Here is a 20731-nt window from a genome sequence, read left to right as displayed (position 1 = left end):
TCAGCTAAAGCTCCAAAACGGAGTGGGCAGTGGAGGCACAGCTTTTAAAGTAAATGAAAGAAAATAAGTCCAGCAAAGCTTGGCAGCTAACAATTATAACTTTTCTCAGAATGTAACTTCAGACAAAATATAAGGTTCTATATCATCTGTTGACTCAAAACTGAGGCAAAGTTTGAGGTAGGGAAGGCTTTGGCATGCCTTACAGAGTTTAACAAACAACTGTGAGGAACAAGAGCACCACACCCCTCTCTCTTATGAATCTCTCTCCCCCACTCTCCTGTAGAAACAGTAATGGAGAAATCCACCCCCAAGGGCGTATAAAGTCCCAGGAAACCTTCCAAACTAATGAGCTAGAACGGGAGATTCCCTTCCTCCTTCTGAGGCTAAGCATTTCCTCCCTCAGGGTTACCTTCCACTCGACAGGAAGCACCTCAGCTGTCTCCCTTCTCAAGAGCTAGGCATTTCTCCCTTAGGGTTACCTTCCCTATCCACGGGAAACCCATCAGCTAGCTACCTTCTCAGGACCTAGGCATTTCTTCCCTTTGGGTTACATTCCCAGTCCACGGGAAGCCCTGCAGCTGGCTGCCAGTCCATCTGCCCCTCTCTCTTTCCTGCTTGCTCCTCTGCACCTTTCTAGCTCACAGCTGGGTGGAGGTCAGAGACAGTCAGAAACCCTAGGGCAGAACATGTACTGATTGTCCTCCCAAAAAACTGGCTGGAAGTTCTCTCCCTTGCGATTCTTATAGATCCGCCCAAGCTTTTTGGAATAGCCTACTTCGAGACTGGGCTTCCTCTCTCCCCTCCCCCCAGGGAGCATAGGGAAAAGAGGAGACATTATTTTTAAAGGTAAATGCCTGAAGTGGGGCGTCTGCCAGGGGCAGCTTCCTTCTTTCCACTAATGACTCTTAAGGGCTGACATTTTCTCCCTCAGTACCTGCCAGCCACAGGACTGCTGCAACCTAAGAAAAAAATCCCTTCCCAATACCCGTTCTGGGTATTCTCCTCCCTTTAACTCTAAACCCTTCCTGCAGCTCCATATGTGTGAATTCAGCAGGAACATGGGTAACAAAGACATGGGGACAGTGCCATAATCATAATATGCATGACATTGATTTGCATGTACTGCTTCCATTGCATGCAAATACATCTCATGCATATTCATTGTGGAAGTTGTGAAAACCCGACTGGCTTGTGGCCCTAGAGGACCAAGGTTGCCCACCCCTGTGTTAGAATGTTCCCCCTATCGATGTACGATAGAGTACATCATATTTTGAAGATATGAACGAACCCAATCTTAGACTTCTCTGAGATTCCTATAGCCTATAATCTACTAAGTAAAAGTGAATTATCAACAAGTGATATCAGAAACATGGTTCTGTCTTGACTGATGTTGCTTGGAATAAAAAGTAATCATCTCAGTCAGTGCTGTGGTATTATCTGAAGCCTGTCTGATGTGGATATAACATGTGTTTTCTTCTATATGTAAGCTTTTATGCTGCAGAAGCTAGAATTGCTTCATCCGTAGGAATGCACTTTGCCATTTTTTGAGAGGCTGTTTGAGCTAGTCCATTTTCAAACTTTGTGGTTTTTCACTGGTTTTCCCTCATGCTAATTTCATCCCATTCCATTGAATTTTTGAAATGTTATTTTGACCTCAGACAGACATTCTTGATCCTTTTTGTATAATTCTGTCCAACTTCCTTCAGATTGGAAAGAACAAAAACTATAAGCTCTTGGGAAAAATGAATGATAGTATGATTGTGCATTTTTTACATGTTGCACTCAGGTTTTACAGAGAATGGAAAATGAAATGGAACAGAACACCCTGCTTTCTTTCTTTGGAAACTATTTCAATCATAGTGAAGGATTCCTTTCTAGTCCAGGTCAATAAGGGAGCCTAGATTTCCTAAAACGTCATTCAGAAAAAGTACAGAGGCAAAAAATAATAATAATTAAAGGAATTATTTGGATATGAATGTAGAATAAAATAGATTATAATGCTCTGAATCCATCCATAGTGTAATTGAATCTGAAGTAGTATGTGCACTTATGGTCACTATTTAAAAAAGCAGAACTAGAAAAAGGCACAGAGAAGGCAACCAAATGATAAAGGATGAAATGGCTCCTTTATGAAGGGAGGCTAAACTGTTAAACGCTCTTATCTTGAAGCTAATATGGTTGAGGGGTGATTTGATAGAGGTGTATAAAACCATGAGCGGAGTACAATGGATAAATATTGAACTGGTGTTTACCTCTTCAAATTCAACTAAGATAAGACAAACACTCCATGATAATAGCAGACAATGGTGGTCATTTTAGCAGTGCTCTTTGCTGGGTTGTAGCCTCAAGAACCATGGGGATGTGCCAGCACAACCATGTGAAAATGTCAAATATATGCAAAATGCCATTTTCCCACATGGCTGAAAAAACAGAGAAGCACAGCAATGTAGCTTTCAATGTGCAGCAGAGCTTCTGGACTTACATCTGCTATAAGACACAAGTACTGCCACAGCTTGTTTTTTGGACTGCTTGTATTGATGCTGATGGGAGGAGAGCTGATTCAAGATTGTATGAGCATAATTGCAGTCTCTGTCCATCCAGGTCTGTCTGTGTTCCACCCATATCAGTACCACCTATGCCACAATCTCTTTAGATCCACTCTCTTGCCCCTCTCCACCTCTGACCCTCCTTCAACAACCATTTTTGACCCAGTATATCCCAGTATGTCTGCATCGCCATTGCTGCAGTTTAGTCCCTAACCCCACATGGTGTCTGTACTGTTCACTGTGTGAGAGTCTGGGTGGTGGTGGTGATAGTTTTCAGCCATGAGCTGGCAGAAAATATGGGCTGCAGAGGCTATACTGCATGAGGCATACCAGGAGGAGAGGGCCCACAAGATTACACCCTATAACAGGATATATAGGCACAGGACTTAAATCCTGGACCTCACTGACGATCAGTGCATACCCCGGTTTAACAAGGCAGTCATTCACTATCTCTGCCAAGAAGTAGAGCCCTTTCAATGTTCCATAACCCACAGGGGGCAAACCATGCCTCTACACCTCAAGAGTCACCTCTGCACTTGCCTTTCTTGTCACTGGCAGTTTTCAGCCATTTGACAGCCACTGCGAGTCTCAATCAGTCAGCCATCTTGCAGTGTATCACACAGCTCTTCTCACATACATCACTGACTATATAGTGTTCCTCCAGAACCTGCAGAAGAGGCAAAACACAATGACCCAATTCTATAAAGTGGCCTGCTTTCCCTCTATCCTCGGTGTCACTTACTGCACCCATCTGGGAATTAGAGGGAAAGACTCCACCTACAGCAACACAAAGGCCTTCCACTCTCTCAATATGCAAGTGTTGTACAATGGACAGGGAAAATGACTGATGCTTTCCATCACTTCCCTCAATCCTGCCATGAATCCTACATACTGGCACACTCAGGGATACATGACTGTTTCCAGAGCAGATAGATCACTAGCAGCTGACTCCTAGGTAAGCCCTGTATATTTAGTCACTACCACAATCCCACATATCCCTGTGCCATAGCCCAGCTCACAGCACCAATGCACAGACAGCTGAGACACTACCCCCCCCCCCCCCCCCCCCCCAATACTTTCCTGCGGCCTCCTGTCACACCATGTCCATTCATTCTCTCCCCATCTCAGGGCTACCCACAAAGAAGGTGGCTAATGAGCCCCATCTTCAGACCCCATAGCAAGGAATGATGCTACAACAGGGCACACTGGCAAGCCAAATTCATGACTGACTGCTAAAGACATGATTCAGGTGCACTGACAGATCTGGAGAGGTGCTACTCTACCAACCGGAAAACATCTGCAAAATATTCATGGACTCTTGTATCATAGTAACATAGTAGATGACGGCAGAAAAAGACCTGCACGGTCCATCCAGTCTGCCCAAGAAGATAAATTCATATGTGCTACTTTTTTATTTGTACTGTCCTCTTCAGGGCACAGACCGTAAAAGTCTGGCCAGCCCTATCCCCGCCTCCCAACCACCAACCCCGCCTCCCACCACCAGCTCTGGCACAGACTGTATAAGTCTGCCTAGCACTATCCTCACCTCCCAACTACCAGTCCCGCCTCCCACCACCAGCTCTGGCACAGACCGTATAAGTCTGCCCAGCACTATCCCTGCCTGCCACCACCGGCTCTGGCACAGACCGTATAAGTCTGCCCAGCACTAGCCCCGCCTCTCAACCACCAGCTCTGCCACCCATTCTAGGCTAAGCTCCTGAGGATCCCTTCCTTCTGCACAGGATTCCTTTATGTTTATCCCACGCATGTTTGAATTCCGTTACCGTTTTCATCTCCACCACCTCCCGCGGGAGGGCATTCCAAGCATCCACCACCCTCTCTGTGAAAAAATACTTCCTGACATTCTTCTTGAGTCTGCCCCCCTTCAATCTCATTTCATGTCCTCTCGTTCTACCGCCTTCCCATCTCCGGAAAAGGTTTGTTTGTGGATTAATACCTTTCAAATATTTGAACGTCTGTATCATATCACCCCTGTTCCTCCTTTCCTCCAGGGTATACATGTTCAGGTCCGCAAGTCTCGCCTCATACGTCTTGTAACGCAAATCCCATACCATCCTCGTAGCTTTTCTTTGCACCGCTTCAATTCTTTTTACATCCTTAGCAAGATACGGCCTCCAAAACTGAACACAATACTCCAGGTGGGGCCTCACCAACGACTTGTACAGGGGCATCAACACCTCTTTTCTTCTGCTGGTCACACCTCTCTCTATACAGCCTAGTAACCTTCTAGCTACGGCCACCGCCTTGTCATACTGTTTCATCGCCTTCAGATCCTCAGGTACTATCACCTCAAAATCCCTCTCCCCATCCGTACCTAGCAGACTCTCACCACCTAACACATATGCCTCTCTTGGATTTCTACTCCCTAAGTGCATCACTTTGCATTTCTTCGCATTGAATTTTAATTGACAAACCTTAGACCATTCTTCTAGCTTTTTTTGTATCCTGTGCAATCTCACATTAAATTGCAGAGTACCACTATCTGAAGGACTAGAGCCATAGGATGTTGACACAGAGAAGGAACAGGCACCAAAAGCACAAGAATACGTGCATCCACACCAGCAAGGCATTGCAGCAAGGAACAAACTCATACACCAGAATAGTAGTATGGCTCGCTGGCTTTTGACAAAGCTAATCTGCATATTTTGACAGGTGGCCATGCCCATTTCATTACATCGGTCAATCAGAATTAGGATCCACTCACTCTGCCCAAGCCACACTTCTCTTACCCTGCCCCTTTTGAAGACATCACCGAAAGAAACACCATGGCCCTACCTAAAACCTTACCCTTTCTGGTGATGTCATAAGATGTGACAAAACTCTGCCCAGGCCACACCCCTTTTCCAAGATGGCAGTGACTATGGGTCACAGAAATCCAAGATGGCAGTGCCCATAGAGTCACTTCCTATTTTACACTACTCACTGTCATCTTGGATAGGTCTCATGATGGGATGTGATGTCCATTGCCAGACACCGTCCCCTACAGCCTTGGAGGAGCATGTGCCATTTGCATAGACATTTCAGGCAGTGAACATGAACAGTCATATTCCTTTATTTTTTCCCTGCCTTTAAGAATGGAAAAATTATGCCATACCTGATCATTTTCTTTCCTTTAATCACAGCAGATGAATCCAGAGACTTGTAGAATATGATCATCTACCAGAACATGGAGATAGAGAGAACCAAACTGAACTCTGTCTTATATGCTTGTATGCTCCTTAGTCAGTTAGCATTTCTCATAAAAAAGCATAGAGAAGAATTACATTACACGTCTCCATCCTCACAAAGAACAGAGATGAACAAAAGTACAATTGGAACGAAGATGCACTAACATTCTAAACAGAGAAATTACTTGAAATACAGATAACAGCACTGAAAAAAACTTTAGGGAGGGGTTCTAGATTCATCTGCTGCGATTAAAGGAAATAAAATTATCAGATATGACCTAAGTTTTCCTTCCTTATTTTCCTTATCAGCAGCAGATGAATCCAGAGACTTATGGGATGCAGCAAAGCAGTCCTTACATAGGGCAGGAATTGGAAACAGCTGCGGAGAGAACAGATGCCCTGAAAGATGCCTCCAACTGAGCTGCAATATCCAAGCGATGGTGCCTAGAAAAAGTATGCAATGAGGACCATGTGGCTGATCTACAGATTTCTTCCAATGAGTAAGCCTGAGACTCCACTCAGGAAGTCTAAAGAGCCCTAGTCGAGTGAGTTCACAGAGAAGACGGTGTCTGCTTACCTGAAAGAATATAAACCAAGGTAATAGTGTCCTTAACCCACAGAGCAATGATTAGCTTGAAGGCCGCATTTCACGATTTGGACCTGAGAGGAGAATGAAAAAGTGATCTGAGTGATGAAACTCATTGGTAGCTTGAAGGCACTAAAGAAGAATCCTATAAACATCAAGCAAACAGAACATTTTTAAGTCGTTTTTATAATCCTACTTACAAAACGCAGAAGAAACAAAGGCTGATTCAAGTGGAGTGCAGACACCGCTTTTGTTAGAAATGAAGGAACTGTGCAAATGATTACTCCTGCTTCAGGGAAACAGAGAAATGGATCTTTACAAGATAATGCTTGCAATTCAGAAATCCTGCATGTGGATGAGATAGTGACCAGAAAAGAAGACTTGAGGATACGTTTTTTCAGAGTAGCTTTCCTCAGGAGGCTCAAACGGTGCCTTCTGGCATAACCAAAGCACAAGATTAAGATTTCACTCAGAGCAAGGATGATGGAGAGAAGGATTAAGATGATAACCAGTCTTAAGAAGCGCACTATCTGGATGAGCGACCAAGGAGGATTTACAAATATGCCCTCTATAACAAGAAAAAGGGCTGCACCAATTCAGAAAATTGTAAGCCAGACCTTTAAGGCCCTCTTGCAAGAAGACCAAAATCTGAGATAAGGAAGCCTGTAAGGTGGACCAAGCCCTTTCAGAACACCATGCTTCAAATGTTCACCAGACCTGCGCATAAACAGAAGAAGTAGAATGCTTTCTTGCCTGGAGTAAGGTCAAAATAACCTCCTCAGAGTAACCTTTCTTTCTTTTCTTAACTTTGACCTCGCAATAGCCATGCCAAAGCGGAACAGATCCTCCATCTGAACGGTACCTTGAAGAGGCAACCACTGGCACAGGGGCAGCCAGTACGGCTTGTCCACTAGAGACGAACTAGATCTGCATACCACGGTTTCCTGGGCCAGTCTAGCGCAATACCAATCCTCAATGAAGGAGGAGATGACCCTGCCTATCATCAGCCATGGAGGAAATATCAAGATGCAGCAACTCCGGTCAGAGTTGGAGAAGAGCGTCAAGACCCTCTGATCCAAATTCTTTTCTTCTGCTGAAGTACCTGGGGACTTTGGCGTTGTGACTCACTCAGAAGGGGCACCCCAATTCTGGATCTTCTGGCTTCTTCAGAATTGGGGTGCCCCTTCTGAGTGATCAGGTGGAAATCTTGCAACAGCTCCCACTCCCCCGGGGTCCAAGGAGTTCCTGCTGAGGTAGTCTGCTTCAACATTCAACTTAACAGCAATGTGGGCTGGCATCTGTGACTACCACAATCCAGAATGGAATGGCCAGAGATGTCAATATGAACAGAAGAACAGGGACCCTCGCAGTCTCACAAACAAGCCAAACACGGACGTGTCACAGAGAAGATTGCCAGACTGAAGCCACTATGACATACTGCCTGTGTGCCTTAGTCCACAATAGCCGGTCATAGTCCTGAGTCACCGGTGATCACTGGCTCAATAGGGACTACTGAAGTGGATGCATGTAAGCTCTGGTCCATGGTACCACATCCAACGTTGCTGCCATGGAGCCTAGAACCTGGACATAATCCCATGTGCAAGGACTTGTTGTCTGCATCAAGAGGCAAATCTGGTTCTTCAGTTTGATCATTCTTTGATTCAGCCAAAATACCTTACCCTGAGCCATGTTGAAACAAACTCCCAAATAGTCCAGAACTTTCGTTGGAACTAGATGACTTTTGGGGAAGTTGATTACCCAACCTAGGGATTGTAAGAGGGAAATCAACTTGGCAATGGCTCAATAACTCTCCTGAGCTGAAGAAGCCCTGATCAGCCAGCTGTCTAAACAGGGATGCACTCTGATCCCTTCCTTCCTCAGAAATGCCACTACTACTACTACCATAACATTGGAAAAGGTTCTGGGAGCTGTCGCAAAGGCTGAAGGGCATTGCCTGGAGCTGAAACTGCTGACCCAAAATTGCAAATCTGAGGAAACACTGATGAGGAAGTCAAATGACAATATGTAAGTATGCTTCCTTTAGATCCAGTGCAGTGGGATACTCCCCAGACTGAACCACTGCCACTGAATGTAAGGTCTTCACTTGAAAATACCTAACCTTTAGAAACGTGTTGACCTTCTTGAGGTCAAGCAGAGGACGGTAAGTCCATTCTTTCTTTGGCACCAAAATGTAAAGGCAGTAGTGGCCTTGACCATGCTTGTGCAAGGGCACTGGAACCATTGCTCAGATGTCCTTTATGGAGAAGAGTGCAGAGAATTGCCGTCTGCTTGCAAGAACTCTTGCATGGGGATTCCAAGAAAACAAAATCTACAAGGGGAGAAGAGAATTCCAATTTGTAACATTATTTGATAAATTCTAGAACCCAGTGACCTGTGGTAATATTGGTTCACTCTTCGAAGAACTGGGACAACTGTCCTCCAATCATCTGCTGCGAAAAGTGGACCAGGACCCCATCATTGTGAGGGATGAGAAGCAGGAGGAGGATCTGCAACTCCGATTGGAAGCTTGTTTGTCCGAATAGAAGGACTGCTTCTGTTGATATCTGGGCTTATGAGAAAAAAAAAGATGACCTACCAGGCCTATACCTCTTGGTATCTTAAGTCTGGAATAAGCTTGTGGAGATCTAAAGGAGCGCCTAAGTTTATCTTCAAGCAGATGTCAAGTTTTAGAGTCACCCCTGTCCTTGATCAATTTTTCAAGATCCTCTGCAAAAGGAAGCTTTCCTCTAAAGGGAAGTTTTATAAGGCGCAGCTTGGAAGCAGCATCTGCAGACCAGTGCCTCAGTCACAATACACGCAGCGCTGTCACTGCTATTGCCACCTGTTTGGCAGATGCATGGTTAAGATCATACAAGGAGTCTGCAAGGTAAGCTAGGCCCGTTTCCATGTTAGGAAACTCACAAGATACTTGTGAACTAGAGTTTGCCAATTTATTTGCTGTTGTTGCACCCAGCTAAGGCAAGCCTTGCTGCATAAGACTGCAGATGGCAGCTTGCAAAGATAGAGAAGATTTTAAAGAAGACTCTAGTTTCCTATCCTGAACATCCTTAAAAGCTAGTCCGCCTTCCATAGGAAGGGTGGTCTTTTTGGTCAACACTGATACCAAGGAATCTACCTTTGGCAATTTTAGTTTTTCAAGCTCTTCCTGAACATCAGTATGGACTGCACAAGTAACCCCAGTGGTACACTGTCCAACCCTGCCACAGTCCTCCCTCCTTTATTCTGACTATGAATAGTGTCCCAGTACTGTACCAAGTGAAATAAAGAACATAAGCCATACTGGGTCAGACCAATGGTCCATCTTTTCCAAACAGTGGCCAATCTAGGTCACAAGTACCTGGCAGAAACCCAATTAGCAGCAACACTCATACAACCAGTCCTGGGGCAAACAGTTGCTTCCCCCATGTCTGTCTCAATAGCAGACTATGGGCTTTTCCTCCAGGAATTTGCCCAAACCTTTTTTAAACCCAGATACACTAACCACTATTACCACATCCTCTGGCAAAGAGTTCCAGAACTTAACTATTCGTTGAGTGAAAAAATATTTCCTCCTATTTGTGTTAAAAGTATTTCCATGTAACTTTCTCAAATGTCCCCTAGTCTTTGTACTTTTGGAATGAGTAAAAAAAATCTATTTACTTCTACTCATTCTACACCACTCAGGATTTTGTAGACCTCAATCATATCTCCCCTCACCCATCTATTTTCCAAGCTGAAGAGCCCTATACTCTTTAGCCATTCCTCATACAAGAGGAGTTCCATCCCCTTTATCATTTTGGTCGCTCTTCTTTGAACCTTTTTTAATTCCGCTATATATTTTTTGAGATATGGCGACCAAAACTAAACAGCAATACTCAAGGTGTGGTTGCACCATGGAGCGATACAAAGGCATTATAGTATTCGGTCTTATTTGCCAACCCTTTCCTATAATTCCTAGCATTCTGTTTTTTCTGGCCGCCACCGCACACTGAGCAGAAGATTTCAGCATATTATTTACTCAGTATTAAAAAGGTGAGAAAGACAACTGTGGTTCTAACACATCAAGTATGCCCCAACAATTGAAGAGCCCAGCGTTTTAATAAGATATATATAATGCTAATCTTGATTCTAAACAAGGTGGAGACCTCAATACACCTGGATGCTAGTAGTAATTTTCACGTCTTTAACTGGGGTTGTTTATAATCATCATTGGTCTCACCTCCTTGTGAGTGTTTTGAATTTTAAAAAATTTTTATTTTAATCCTTCAAATTTTAAAATATGAATCTTCTTAAATCTTATTCCTTTATTCTCTTAAATTTCCTTCTACCATACCTTAGTTTAACTTATTTTCTGTGTATAATAAAATGTTGAGCACTTAGCTATGGCTCGACGTTGGCCAAACCCGTTTCACTTTCACTGCTTCCTCAAGAGTTGTACATCAAATTTCTTGAAATATCAAAGGATGGTGTCACGCATTCAAGTGATCACATTCCACCTGGTGCTGCGCGGAGCTCTCCCACTCCCCCCTCCCACTCTCTGCTCCCCCCAACCTCCCCTAAATCCCTCTCCCTAATAAGCATACTTTATCTAGCCAGTCAACACCGGCCAACAAAGTAGGGCTCTAGATATATCCAAATGTTCACAGGTATATTCTTATACCACGGAATTTCCAGGTTGATATTGTAGCTAAACTTCTGAGTCCTGAAGTGCAACGGATAGTTGCCTGGCAGCTGAGGCTCCCTCGTCTTCATCCATGCTTCTGAGGTTGGTTTGTCCATTCGGTAGCTGCTTCTGGGTAGAACACGATTTCTAGCTGTTGTTTGTGAGCACTCTCAGGGTAGCCGGATATTGCAGGATGAATCTCTGTTTCTTCTCCACTAGTTGGGTGCATACCGCGGTAAACGCCCATTGACAGGCAGTTAATACCGCTGAGTAGTCTTGAAATATTTTGATCAGTCCTCCCTCAAATTTTATACCTTCCTTGCTGCCTTTATAAAAACATAGCACTGTTGCCTTTTGAGAATAGTTATGAAACTTTGCAATAATCACCCTCAGCCTTGTCTCACGCGGTTGTTTTTGGCCCACCCGGTGTGCTCTATCCAAGCGGATCTGTCCTCTTTCGCCTGCTTCCGGGAATCTCGCCAAAAGCCAAGTCTCCAGCGTTTGCTTAATCTGCCCCTCTGCAATAGACTCTGGAAATCCCACGAAGCGCAAATTCTCACCAGAACAACAATAATCAAAACAATGAAAAAACTACCCCACGGGGACAACCATATCATAAAGGAAAGAAAGGACATAACATAACCTACACAACAAGAGAACAGACAACTTAAGAAAATCATCACAACTACGAACATAAATGACCTTTACCAAACAATTCAGGTGGGATACATAAACGCAAGATCAGTAGTAAATAAAACAACAACAATAACTGACTGGATAACGACAGACAACCTTGACCTAGTACTCATCAGCGAAACTTGGATTCACGATCACAAGGACCCCATAATCCTAGAACTCTGCCCACCAGGATACAAAATTACGCACTGGACAAGGAAAGAAAAAAGAGGAGGTGGAATAGCACTAATCTATAGATCCCACTTCACGGTAACAACAACTGCTGAGTCTATCACACCAAAACTCGAAATTGCCTGTTAGAATCCACCACACTAACCTGCTTGACCATCTAAACGTAGTCCTGTTTTATAGACCACCAGGAAACTGTCAAACTTTATGGATTTCATATCAAATACATGTATATACAACTCCAACCTACTCATAATTAGGGGACATAAACCTATACCTGGAAGACCCTAATGCAACCCAATACACATGATTTCAAGGACTTCCTACAACTATGGGACCTCATCTTGCCTAATATGCAAGCTATGCATGTCAAAGGACACACAATTGACCTCGTCACATACAAACTGTCATTAGACTCAAATTTTATACTAACAGATACAAAACGGACAGCCATTCATTCCATGGTCAGACCACCATAAATTAAATGTAGCCCTACAATGGCGGAAAAAGGACACGCACCCTAAGCAAGATTGCACAACCTACACCACTAGAGGACAGATTGATCCTGATACATTCTGGCAACAGATCTACAAAAACGAATGGCTAGCACAGAGAGACTCCAAACACTATCTCCAAAACTGGGACGACAGATGCAGGAACATACTAGACAAGATTGCACCACTGCAAACAAAAACTACGCTAAGACACAGCTCAATATCTTGGTTCAACAAAGAACTGAAAAAACTAAAAACAGAAGTCAGGAGACTCGAACGTGCATGGCAAAAAATGAAAAATGACCACACACTCAAAGCTTGGAAACAAATGCAAAGAAAATACAAATACACAATAAGACAAACCAAAAGAGCATACTACAAGACCAAAATAGGACCAGACTATAAAGACGCACATAAACTCTATCAACTCATGAATAAACTAATTGGCACCACACTGGTGACCCCAGACAGCACAGACACCCCATCGGCAGACCAACTTGCCAAATACTTCAATGAGAAAATTATAAAACTTTAATCCACAATACCACACAATACCACTGATCACGAAAAATTTATGGATTGCCTGGACCCTACTCCCGGAGAACACTCAGCAGATCGAACCTGGAATGACTTCGATCTGCTAACCAAAGAAACCATCATTCAAGCACTGAGCAAGTTTTCCAAAACCCACTCCAAACTGGATATTTGCCCCAGTAGCCTAATAAGGTTGGTCCCCAAACGTTTCATAACAGACCTTACATCTCACCTGAACTACATGCTACAACACTGACTTTTCCCCAAGGACAAAGGAAATATATTACTTACGCCCATACCCAAAGACTTAAAGAAAAAATTAAATGACACAACCAACTATCGACCAGTAGCATCCATCCCCCTGATAATAAAACTAATGGAAAGTATGGTAACTAAACAACTCTCCAATTACCTAAACAAATTCACAATACTACACGAATCAAAGTCAGGATTTTGATCCAACCATAGCACTGAAACAGTGCTAACCACTCTCATAACCAAATTCAAGCAACTAATTGCAACTGGAAACAATGTGCTACTCCTACAATTAGATATGTCCAGCGGGTTCGACATGGTCAGCCACCAAATACTTTCGAACATCCTAGACTACTTTGGGATTGGAGGAAACGTACTAAGATGGTTTACAGGCTTCTTAACAACAAGAACCTATCAAGTGACTTCCAAATCAAAAATATCAACACCATGGAAACCTGAATGCGGAGTACCACAAGGATCACCGCTCTCACCAACCCTTTCCAACTTAATGATGACACCTTTAGCCAAATCGCTATCTGACCAAGGACTCTACCCGTACATATATGCAGACGATGTCACGATATACATCCCATTCAAACAAGACATAACTGAAATCACAAATGAAATCACACACAGCCTCCAAACAATGAACTCATGGGCAGACGCATTCCAACTAAAGATAAAGCAGAAAAAACACAATGCCTCATCCTGTCCTCACAATACAACACAAACAAACCCAATACCATAAACACCCCAGACTACACCCTTCTGGTCTCAGACAGCCTGAAAATTCTGGGAGTCACAATTGACCAAAATCTCACACTCGAAGACCATGCGAAAAATACAGCAAAGAAAATGTTCTACTCAATGTGGAAACTTAAAAGAATCAAACCTGTCTTCCCGAGGGAAGTATTCCGCAGCCTAGTACAATCAATGGTGCTAAGCCATCTAGACTACTGCAATGCCATCTATGCCGGATGCAAAGAACAAATCATTAAGAAGCTTCAAACCGCTCAAAACACAGCAGCCAGACTCATATTTGGGAAAACGAAATACGAAAGCGCCAAACCCCTAAGAGAAAAACTACACTGGCTCCCAGTAAAAGAACGAATTGCGTTCAAAGTTTGCACCCTGGTCCACAAAATAATTTACGGAGAAGCCCCAACCTATATGTCAGACCTTATAGACTTGCCTATTAGGAACGCAAAAAGATAATCACGCACATTCCTCAATCTCTACTATCCTAACTGTAAAGGGCTAAAATATAAATATACGATAAAAATAGCTTTTTAATGTATTTATAAATGACCTAGAGATGGGAATAACTAGTGAGGTAATTAAATTCGCCGATGACACAAAATTATTCAGGGTCGTCAAGTCGCAGGAGGAATGTGAACGATTACAGGAGGACCTTGCGAGACTGGGAGAATGGGCGTGCAAGTGGCAGATGAAGTTCAATGTTGACAAGTGCAAAGTGATGCATGTGGGTAAGAGGAACCCGAATTATAGCTACGTCTTGCAAGGTTCCGCGTTAGGAGTTACGGATCAAGAAAGGGATCTGGGTGTCGTCGTCGATGATACGCTGAAACCTTCTGCTCAGTGTGCTGCTGCGGCTAGGAAAGCGAATAGAATGTTGGGTGTTATTAGGAAGGGTATGGAGTCCAGGTGTGCGGATGTTATAATGCCGTTGTATCGCTCCATGGTGCGACCGCACCTGGAGTATTGTGTTCAGTACTGGTCTCCGTATCTCAAAAAAGATATAGTAGAATTGGAAAAGGTACAGCGAAGGGCGACCAAAATGATAGTGGGGATGGGACGACTTTCCTATGAAGAGAGGCTGAGAAGGCTAGGGCTTTTCAGCTTGGAGAAGAGACGGCTGAGGGGAGATATGATAGAAGTGTATAAAATAATGAGTGGAATGGATCGGGTGGATGTGAAGCGACTGTTCACGCTATCCAAAAATACTAGGACTAGAGGGCATGAGTTGAAGCTACAGTGTGGTAAATTTAAAACGAATCGGAGAAAATTTTTCTTCACCCAACGTGTAATTAGACTCTGGAATTCGTTGCCGGAGAACGTGGTACGGGCGGTTAGCTTGACGGAGTTTAAAAAGGGGTTAGATAGATTCCTAAAGGACAAGTCCATAGACCGCTATTAAATGGACTTGGAAAAATTCCGCATTTTTAGGTATAACTTGTCTGGAATGTTTTTACGTTTGGGGAGCGTGCCAGGTGCCCTTGACCTGGATTGGCCACTGTCGGTGACAGGATGCTGGGCTAGATGGACCTTTGGTCTTTCCCAGTATGGCACTACTTATGTACTTATGTACTTATGTACGAGATAAGTTTCTCATACATCTGCACACAGCTATGGAACGCACTACCGAAGGCCATAAAAACAATGCAAGACCTAACCATCTTCCGAAGGCTACTGAAAACAAATCTTTTCAAGAAGGCATACCATAAACATCCATCTTAAATACTAAATAACACTATACATGAACTACACAAAACCGAAATCTTATCACATGACAAGCACTACCATAATGGATACTTTTCTACCATGTATGTATGCACATGATATATATATATATATATACACACCATGATCTGCTCCATATATGTTATGTTCCATATATGTTACCATGTATGTATGCACCTTAACACAATACAATTTGTAATTCTATTACCCGGAAATGGCAACCACCATTACGGCAAATGTAAGCCACATTGAGCCTGCAAATAGGTGGGAAAATGTGGGATACAAATGCTACAAATAAATAAATACATTTTCTAGATCATCCAATTTTTGTTGGTATTCTGTGATCAGAAGTTCCAGTCTTTCAATATGGCCTGTCTGCGCCTGATGAGTGTCTTCCACTTCAGACACTCGAGCCTCCAGTTCGCCCGTGCGGCGGGTAAGTTCCTGCTAATTGATCTGAAAGTTGCATGAATCAGGGGTCCAAAGCTCTTACTACTGAGTCTGTAAGCTCCACAATCATGGAGTCGACTGAGAGGTGAGGCGGGGAAGCTGCTGGGGATGTGGGCGCAATTTTGTTTTCTGCCGTTCTCAACCGCTCATCCTTACTTTTTGAGGTTTTTGCTGCTGCTGCCGCCATCCCTGACTGTGCAAGAAATTTGACCACAGTGTCTAGGAACTTTTATGGAGGAGAGGTTGATTATTTATAACTGAAGAAGTTGATGAAAATTCGAGGTTGGAGATGGGTTCCTGAGCAGCTAGTGGAAAGCACGTCCACTGCCGCTCACTGCATCATGTGACCATCTCAGATCAGCAATTTTATGCTTCAGTTCTTTGAGTACCCTTGGATGTATGCCACCTAGTCCAGATGATTTACTACTCTTAAATTTGTCAATTTGGCTCAGAACATCTTCCAAGTTCACTGAGATTTCTTTCAGCTCCTCCACATCATCACCCTTAAAAAGCATTTCTGGTACAGGCAGATCTCTTACACCTTCTTCCATAAAGACAGAAGCAAAAAATTAATTCAGTTTCTCCGCTATGACCTTGTCCTCCCCTGAGTGCCCCTTTTACTCTTTTATGATCTAATGGTCTAACGAATTCCCTTGCAGGATTTCTCTTCTAATGTATCTGAAAAAGTTTTACTGTGAGTTTTAGTTTCTGTGGCAAGTTTCTCTTCATATTCTCTTTTAGGCTTCTTTATCAATGCTTTTTCTTCATATTCTCTTTTAGCCTCCTTTATTAATGCTTTGCATTAATAATATATTAATTTACTCTATTACACCAGTTTATGTACCTGCAGCAGCCTTTACTGCCACCATAAGTACCATAATGTACGTGCACATCTGCAGGTGGGAATCAATGCGTCCAGTTCTGCATTAAAAGAAAATCACACACAAGATGAAATTTCTTCCTTTCCAGTTTCTGTCTGGAAGAACAAATACGTGCTACAGGAGCAAAAGAAACATAGAGCACCTGTTATTCCAAGGATCCAATCTGAGCATCTTTGAAGAAATCTATATTTTACTTGTAATATCATTTCCTTTGCTTTTTATTTCTATATTTATAGTCTAGAAATAATATTACGAGCCAAGCAGCACAAGGATCCAAAGGTAGAAATTTGAGACTGGAGGCGAAAAGAACAGAACACTCTGGTTTTCGCTGCAGAGAGATATTGCCAGAGGCAGACAAAGCCATGCATAGTATAGATTAGGAGTAAATATGAAAACTTAGTGAGTTTCAGAGTCAGTGGAACTTCATTTCGAGCACTGTTCTATATGCAAGAGCTACCAAAAAGATCTTTGTATTGGGGTAAAAAGGTCAAAAGATACTAATGTTCTTCCTAATGTTATATAGATATCAGATCAAGGTAAGAAACATTGTTACACACTATTACAGAGTGCAATTTGTTTTCTAAAACCAGCAATTTCTAGCTAACAAAAAAAAAAAAAAAAAAAGCTTCAGAACTGGAACAAGAGCCCAGGAGTGCAAGGACTGATACTTGATTAGACTGTATGGACTAGCTGCTCTTGCAATCTAGCTACCTAATAGGAGTTTGTTCTTTTGATTACGAGGGTGGTTCATTGTACTGTGTTCAGGTTGGGTATATCACTAAGCTGTGTATTATTTGAGGTGTATGGGTAAGTGGTTTGAGGGGAGGAGGGAGGGTGAGCCGAATGAGTGTGTATGTGAGAGATATGTGGAACTGAGGGTTAGCATTGATTGGCCTGTGGGTGTAATGGTAGGAGTGGGGGCTGCGGGAGGGGGTGGTCTTGGGTAGTTGCTACGGGTTTGTGGGCTCTTTCTCTGGTAAATCCTAGTTAGGGGACATTGTCCTTTTCTAGAGGAGGTAGTAGGGAGGGGGGTTAAGGGGGGAGAGGGTGGGGAGCTGTCTTTGGGGTTGAGTGTTGTAATGCTACCTTGTGCTGGGGAGGGTGTAGTTTGGGAGGGTGGAGCTGGCTGTGCTACATGATGAGAGTTTGCAATTTGTGCATGCACATCTGAAGCAGGTTCATTATGAATGTACTAATAAACCTGGGCGGGTGCTGGCTACAAAACTAAGACAGATGAGAGCAGACAGGCATATTTTGAGAATGAAGGATGCAGGGTGCGATATGTTACACATCTCTGCTCGGATTAGGGAGCGCTTTGCCCAATTTTATGAGACTCTGTATAGGGAGGATGCTACTGTACAGACTGGGGAAATTGATAATTACTTGGAGTCTCGGGGTTTGGTGGTCTTATCTGAATTGCAGAGAGGGGAACTGGAAGCTCTGGTGACATTGGAGGAAGTGATGCAGGTTATTAAAGCATTGCCGACGGGGAAGGTGCCAGGTTTGGATGGATTTACAAATGAATTTTTTAAGACCTTTGCTGGTGAGTTGGCACCCTATTTGACGTTGGTTATTAATTCTGTGAGAGAGGGGGGGCATCTTTCCCCCGATCTATGATGGAGGCTTGGGTGGTGGTCATACCAAAACCAGACAAAGATAGAACTGAGTGTGCTTCCTATCGCCCTATTTCTATACTAAATACTGATGTCAAAATCTTGGCTTGCAAATCGTTTGGGAAAGGTGCTTCCTAATTTAACCCATCTGGATCAGGTTGGTTTTGTAGCAAAGAGGCAGGCAATGGATAATATACGTAGAACTTTGGACTTACTTTACGCAGCTCAGTCGAAGGCCTGGCCAATGGTGTTATTTGGATTGGATGCTGAAAAGGCCTTTGACCGGGTTCATTGGGGGTATTTGGATAAGGTTCTCCATAGATTTGGGATAGGTCCGTTTTATAGGTCCTGGATTCAAGCATTATATACATTGCCGCAGGCTTGTGTGAGAATCAATGGTGGGAACTCGGGTGCGTTTTTCTTGGGTCATGGTATCAGGCAGGGGTGTCCGCTTTCTCCCCTACTATTTGCTCTAGTGATGGAGCCGTTAGCGGCGGCTGTTCGAGAGAATGTGGGCATCAGCGGGGTAAAGGTGGGGGCACATGAGTATAAAATCAATGTGTCAGTGCTTTCTTAGTCATATCATAGGATAGGTGATGATACAACAAGGTACCTAGTACCTTGCTATGATTTTCTTTCGGTCTGGAAAGACATAGATAGGAGGGAAAAGGAGAATTGCTGGACATGGAGGGGAGGGCAGGGGAGAGAGGAGAACCGCTGGACATAAATGGGAGGGGAGGGCAGGGGACAGAGCAGAGTTGCTGGCTATGGATGGATGGATGGAAGGAAGGGCAGGAGAAATGCTGGACATGGATGGAGGAGAGGGAAGACAAGAAGGAGATGCACATGGATGGAGGGGAGAGAGGAGAAATGCTGGACATGGATGGAGTGGAGGGCAGGGAAGAGAGCAGAAATGTTGGAGGGAAGGGAAGACAGATGAAGGAGATGCACACGGTTGGAGGGGAAGGGAGAGAGGAGAAATACTGCACATGGATGGAGGGGAGGGAAGATAGAGAAAGTAGATGTACATGGATGGAGTGGAGGGGGAGAAGAGAAATGCTGGACATGGATAGAGGGGAGGGAAGACAGAGGAGGAGATGCACATGGATTTAGGGGAGAGAGGAGAAATTCTGGACATGGATGGAAGGGAAAGAGTTGAAATGGTGGACATGGATGGAGGGGAGGGAAGAGAGAGGAAGTGAGATGAATGTGGATAGAGGGAAGAGAAGAGAGGAAGTGAGATGAACATGGATGGAAAAAGGAAGGAGATGCATACTGACGAGATGAGGGAAAGGGAAAACAGGAGAAAAGCTGCACATGGATGGATAAAATAGGCAAAAGTTGGATCCACTCTATACTTCCTCCAGTCATGTCCGCGGCGGACCCAGCTTTTACCTATGGATTTAGGGCAAGAAATGAAGAAAAAAGGAGGAAAGTAAAGAAATAAATGGAAAGGAAGCCCTGGAAACGGAGTTAAGGGAACAGATAGAGAGCAGCAGAATAAGAGACTGGGACCAACATGATCAGAAAAACAAAGTTACCAGACAACAAAGGTAGAAAAAATCATTTTATTTTCATTTCAAAAATCATTTTATTTTCATTTTAGTGTTTGGAAGATGTCCAATTTGAGAATTTATATGTACTGTCTTATTTTGCACTGGGTATACTGGAGCTGTAACAGCTTACAGAAATTATTTATAATGAAAAAAAATCACAAGTTATTTTTTTCTTCTATACTGGTATAGTATTTTCAGTGATACTGCTTATATGCGCCACGGCTGGTATAAGGGGTGTGGCTACCATAGGGGTGGAGCCATAGATGGTGACCCCACCCATAATGAGTACCGGTACCTTTTTTCTTTCAAAAAAAGCACTGCAAAAACCTATATCATAAACCTACAGCTACCAATAAGATTTTACACTTTTGACAGTTGTCACAGTATGAGGCGTATTTTCAAAGCACTTAGACTTAACAAAGTTCTATATGTTACTATGGAACTTTGTAAGTCTCAGTGCTTTCAAGATGAGCCTCTTTTGTCTCTTAAGGGGAATTGACCATATAGTCAATTTTTAAGAGCCAAAAGGATTTTCTCACAACAGGAAGATAATAAGCGCCAGACTATGATTATGTGTAAAAGATTTAAAGACAAGAGATACCCTGATAAACACATTATGG

The 20731-nt window shown here is 43.3% G+C and overlaps 1 protein-coding gene across 1 annotated transcript in view; it reads right to left on the bottom strand.

Moving 5' to 3' along the window:
• Positions 1–20731, bottom strand: part of LOC115459528 (endoplasmic reticulum-Golgi intermediate compartment protein 2-like) — a 405254-nt gene that overhangs the window by 13873 nt on the left and 370650 nt on the right. Inside the window, exon 14 of the mRNA XM_030189342.1 lies at positions 6312–6394. Within this exon, the coding sequence (XP_030045202.1) occupies positions 6363–6394 (32 nt within the window). The 3' untranslated portion in view covers positions 6312–6362. The remainder of the gene's footprint in view (positions 1–6311; positions 6395–20731) is intronic.

This window comes from Microcaecilia unicolor, unplaced genomic scaffold, assembly GCF_901765095.1.
Source record: "Microcaecilia unicolor unplaced genomic scaffold, aMicUni1.1, whole genome shotgun sequence".
Taxonomy (NCBI): Eukaryota; Metazoa; Chordata; class Amphibia; order Gymnophiona; family Siphonopidae; genus Microcaecilia; species Microcaecilia unicolor.
Note: the sequence above shows the minus strand (reverse complement) of the source record. Positions and strands in the feature narration are given on the sequence as shown.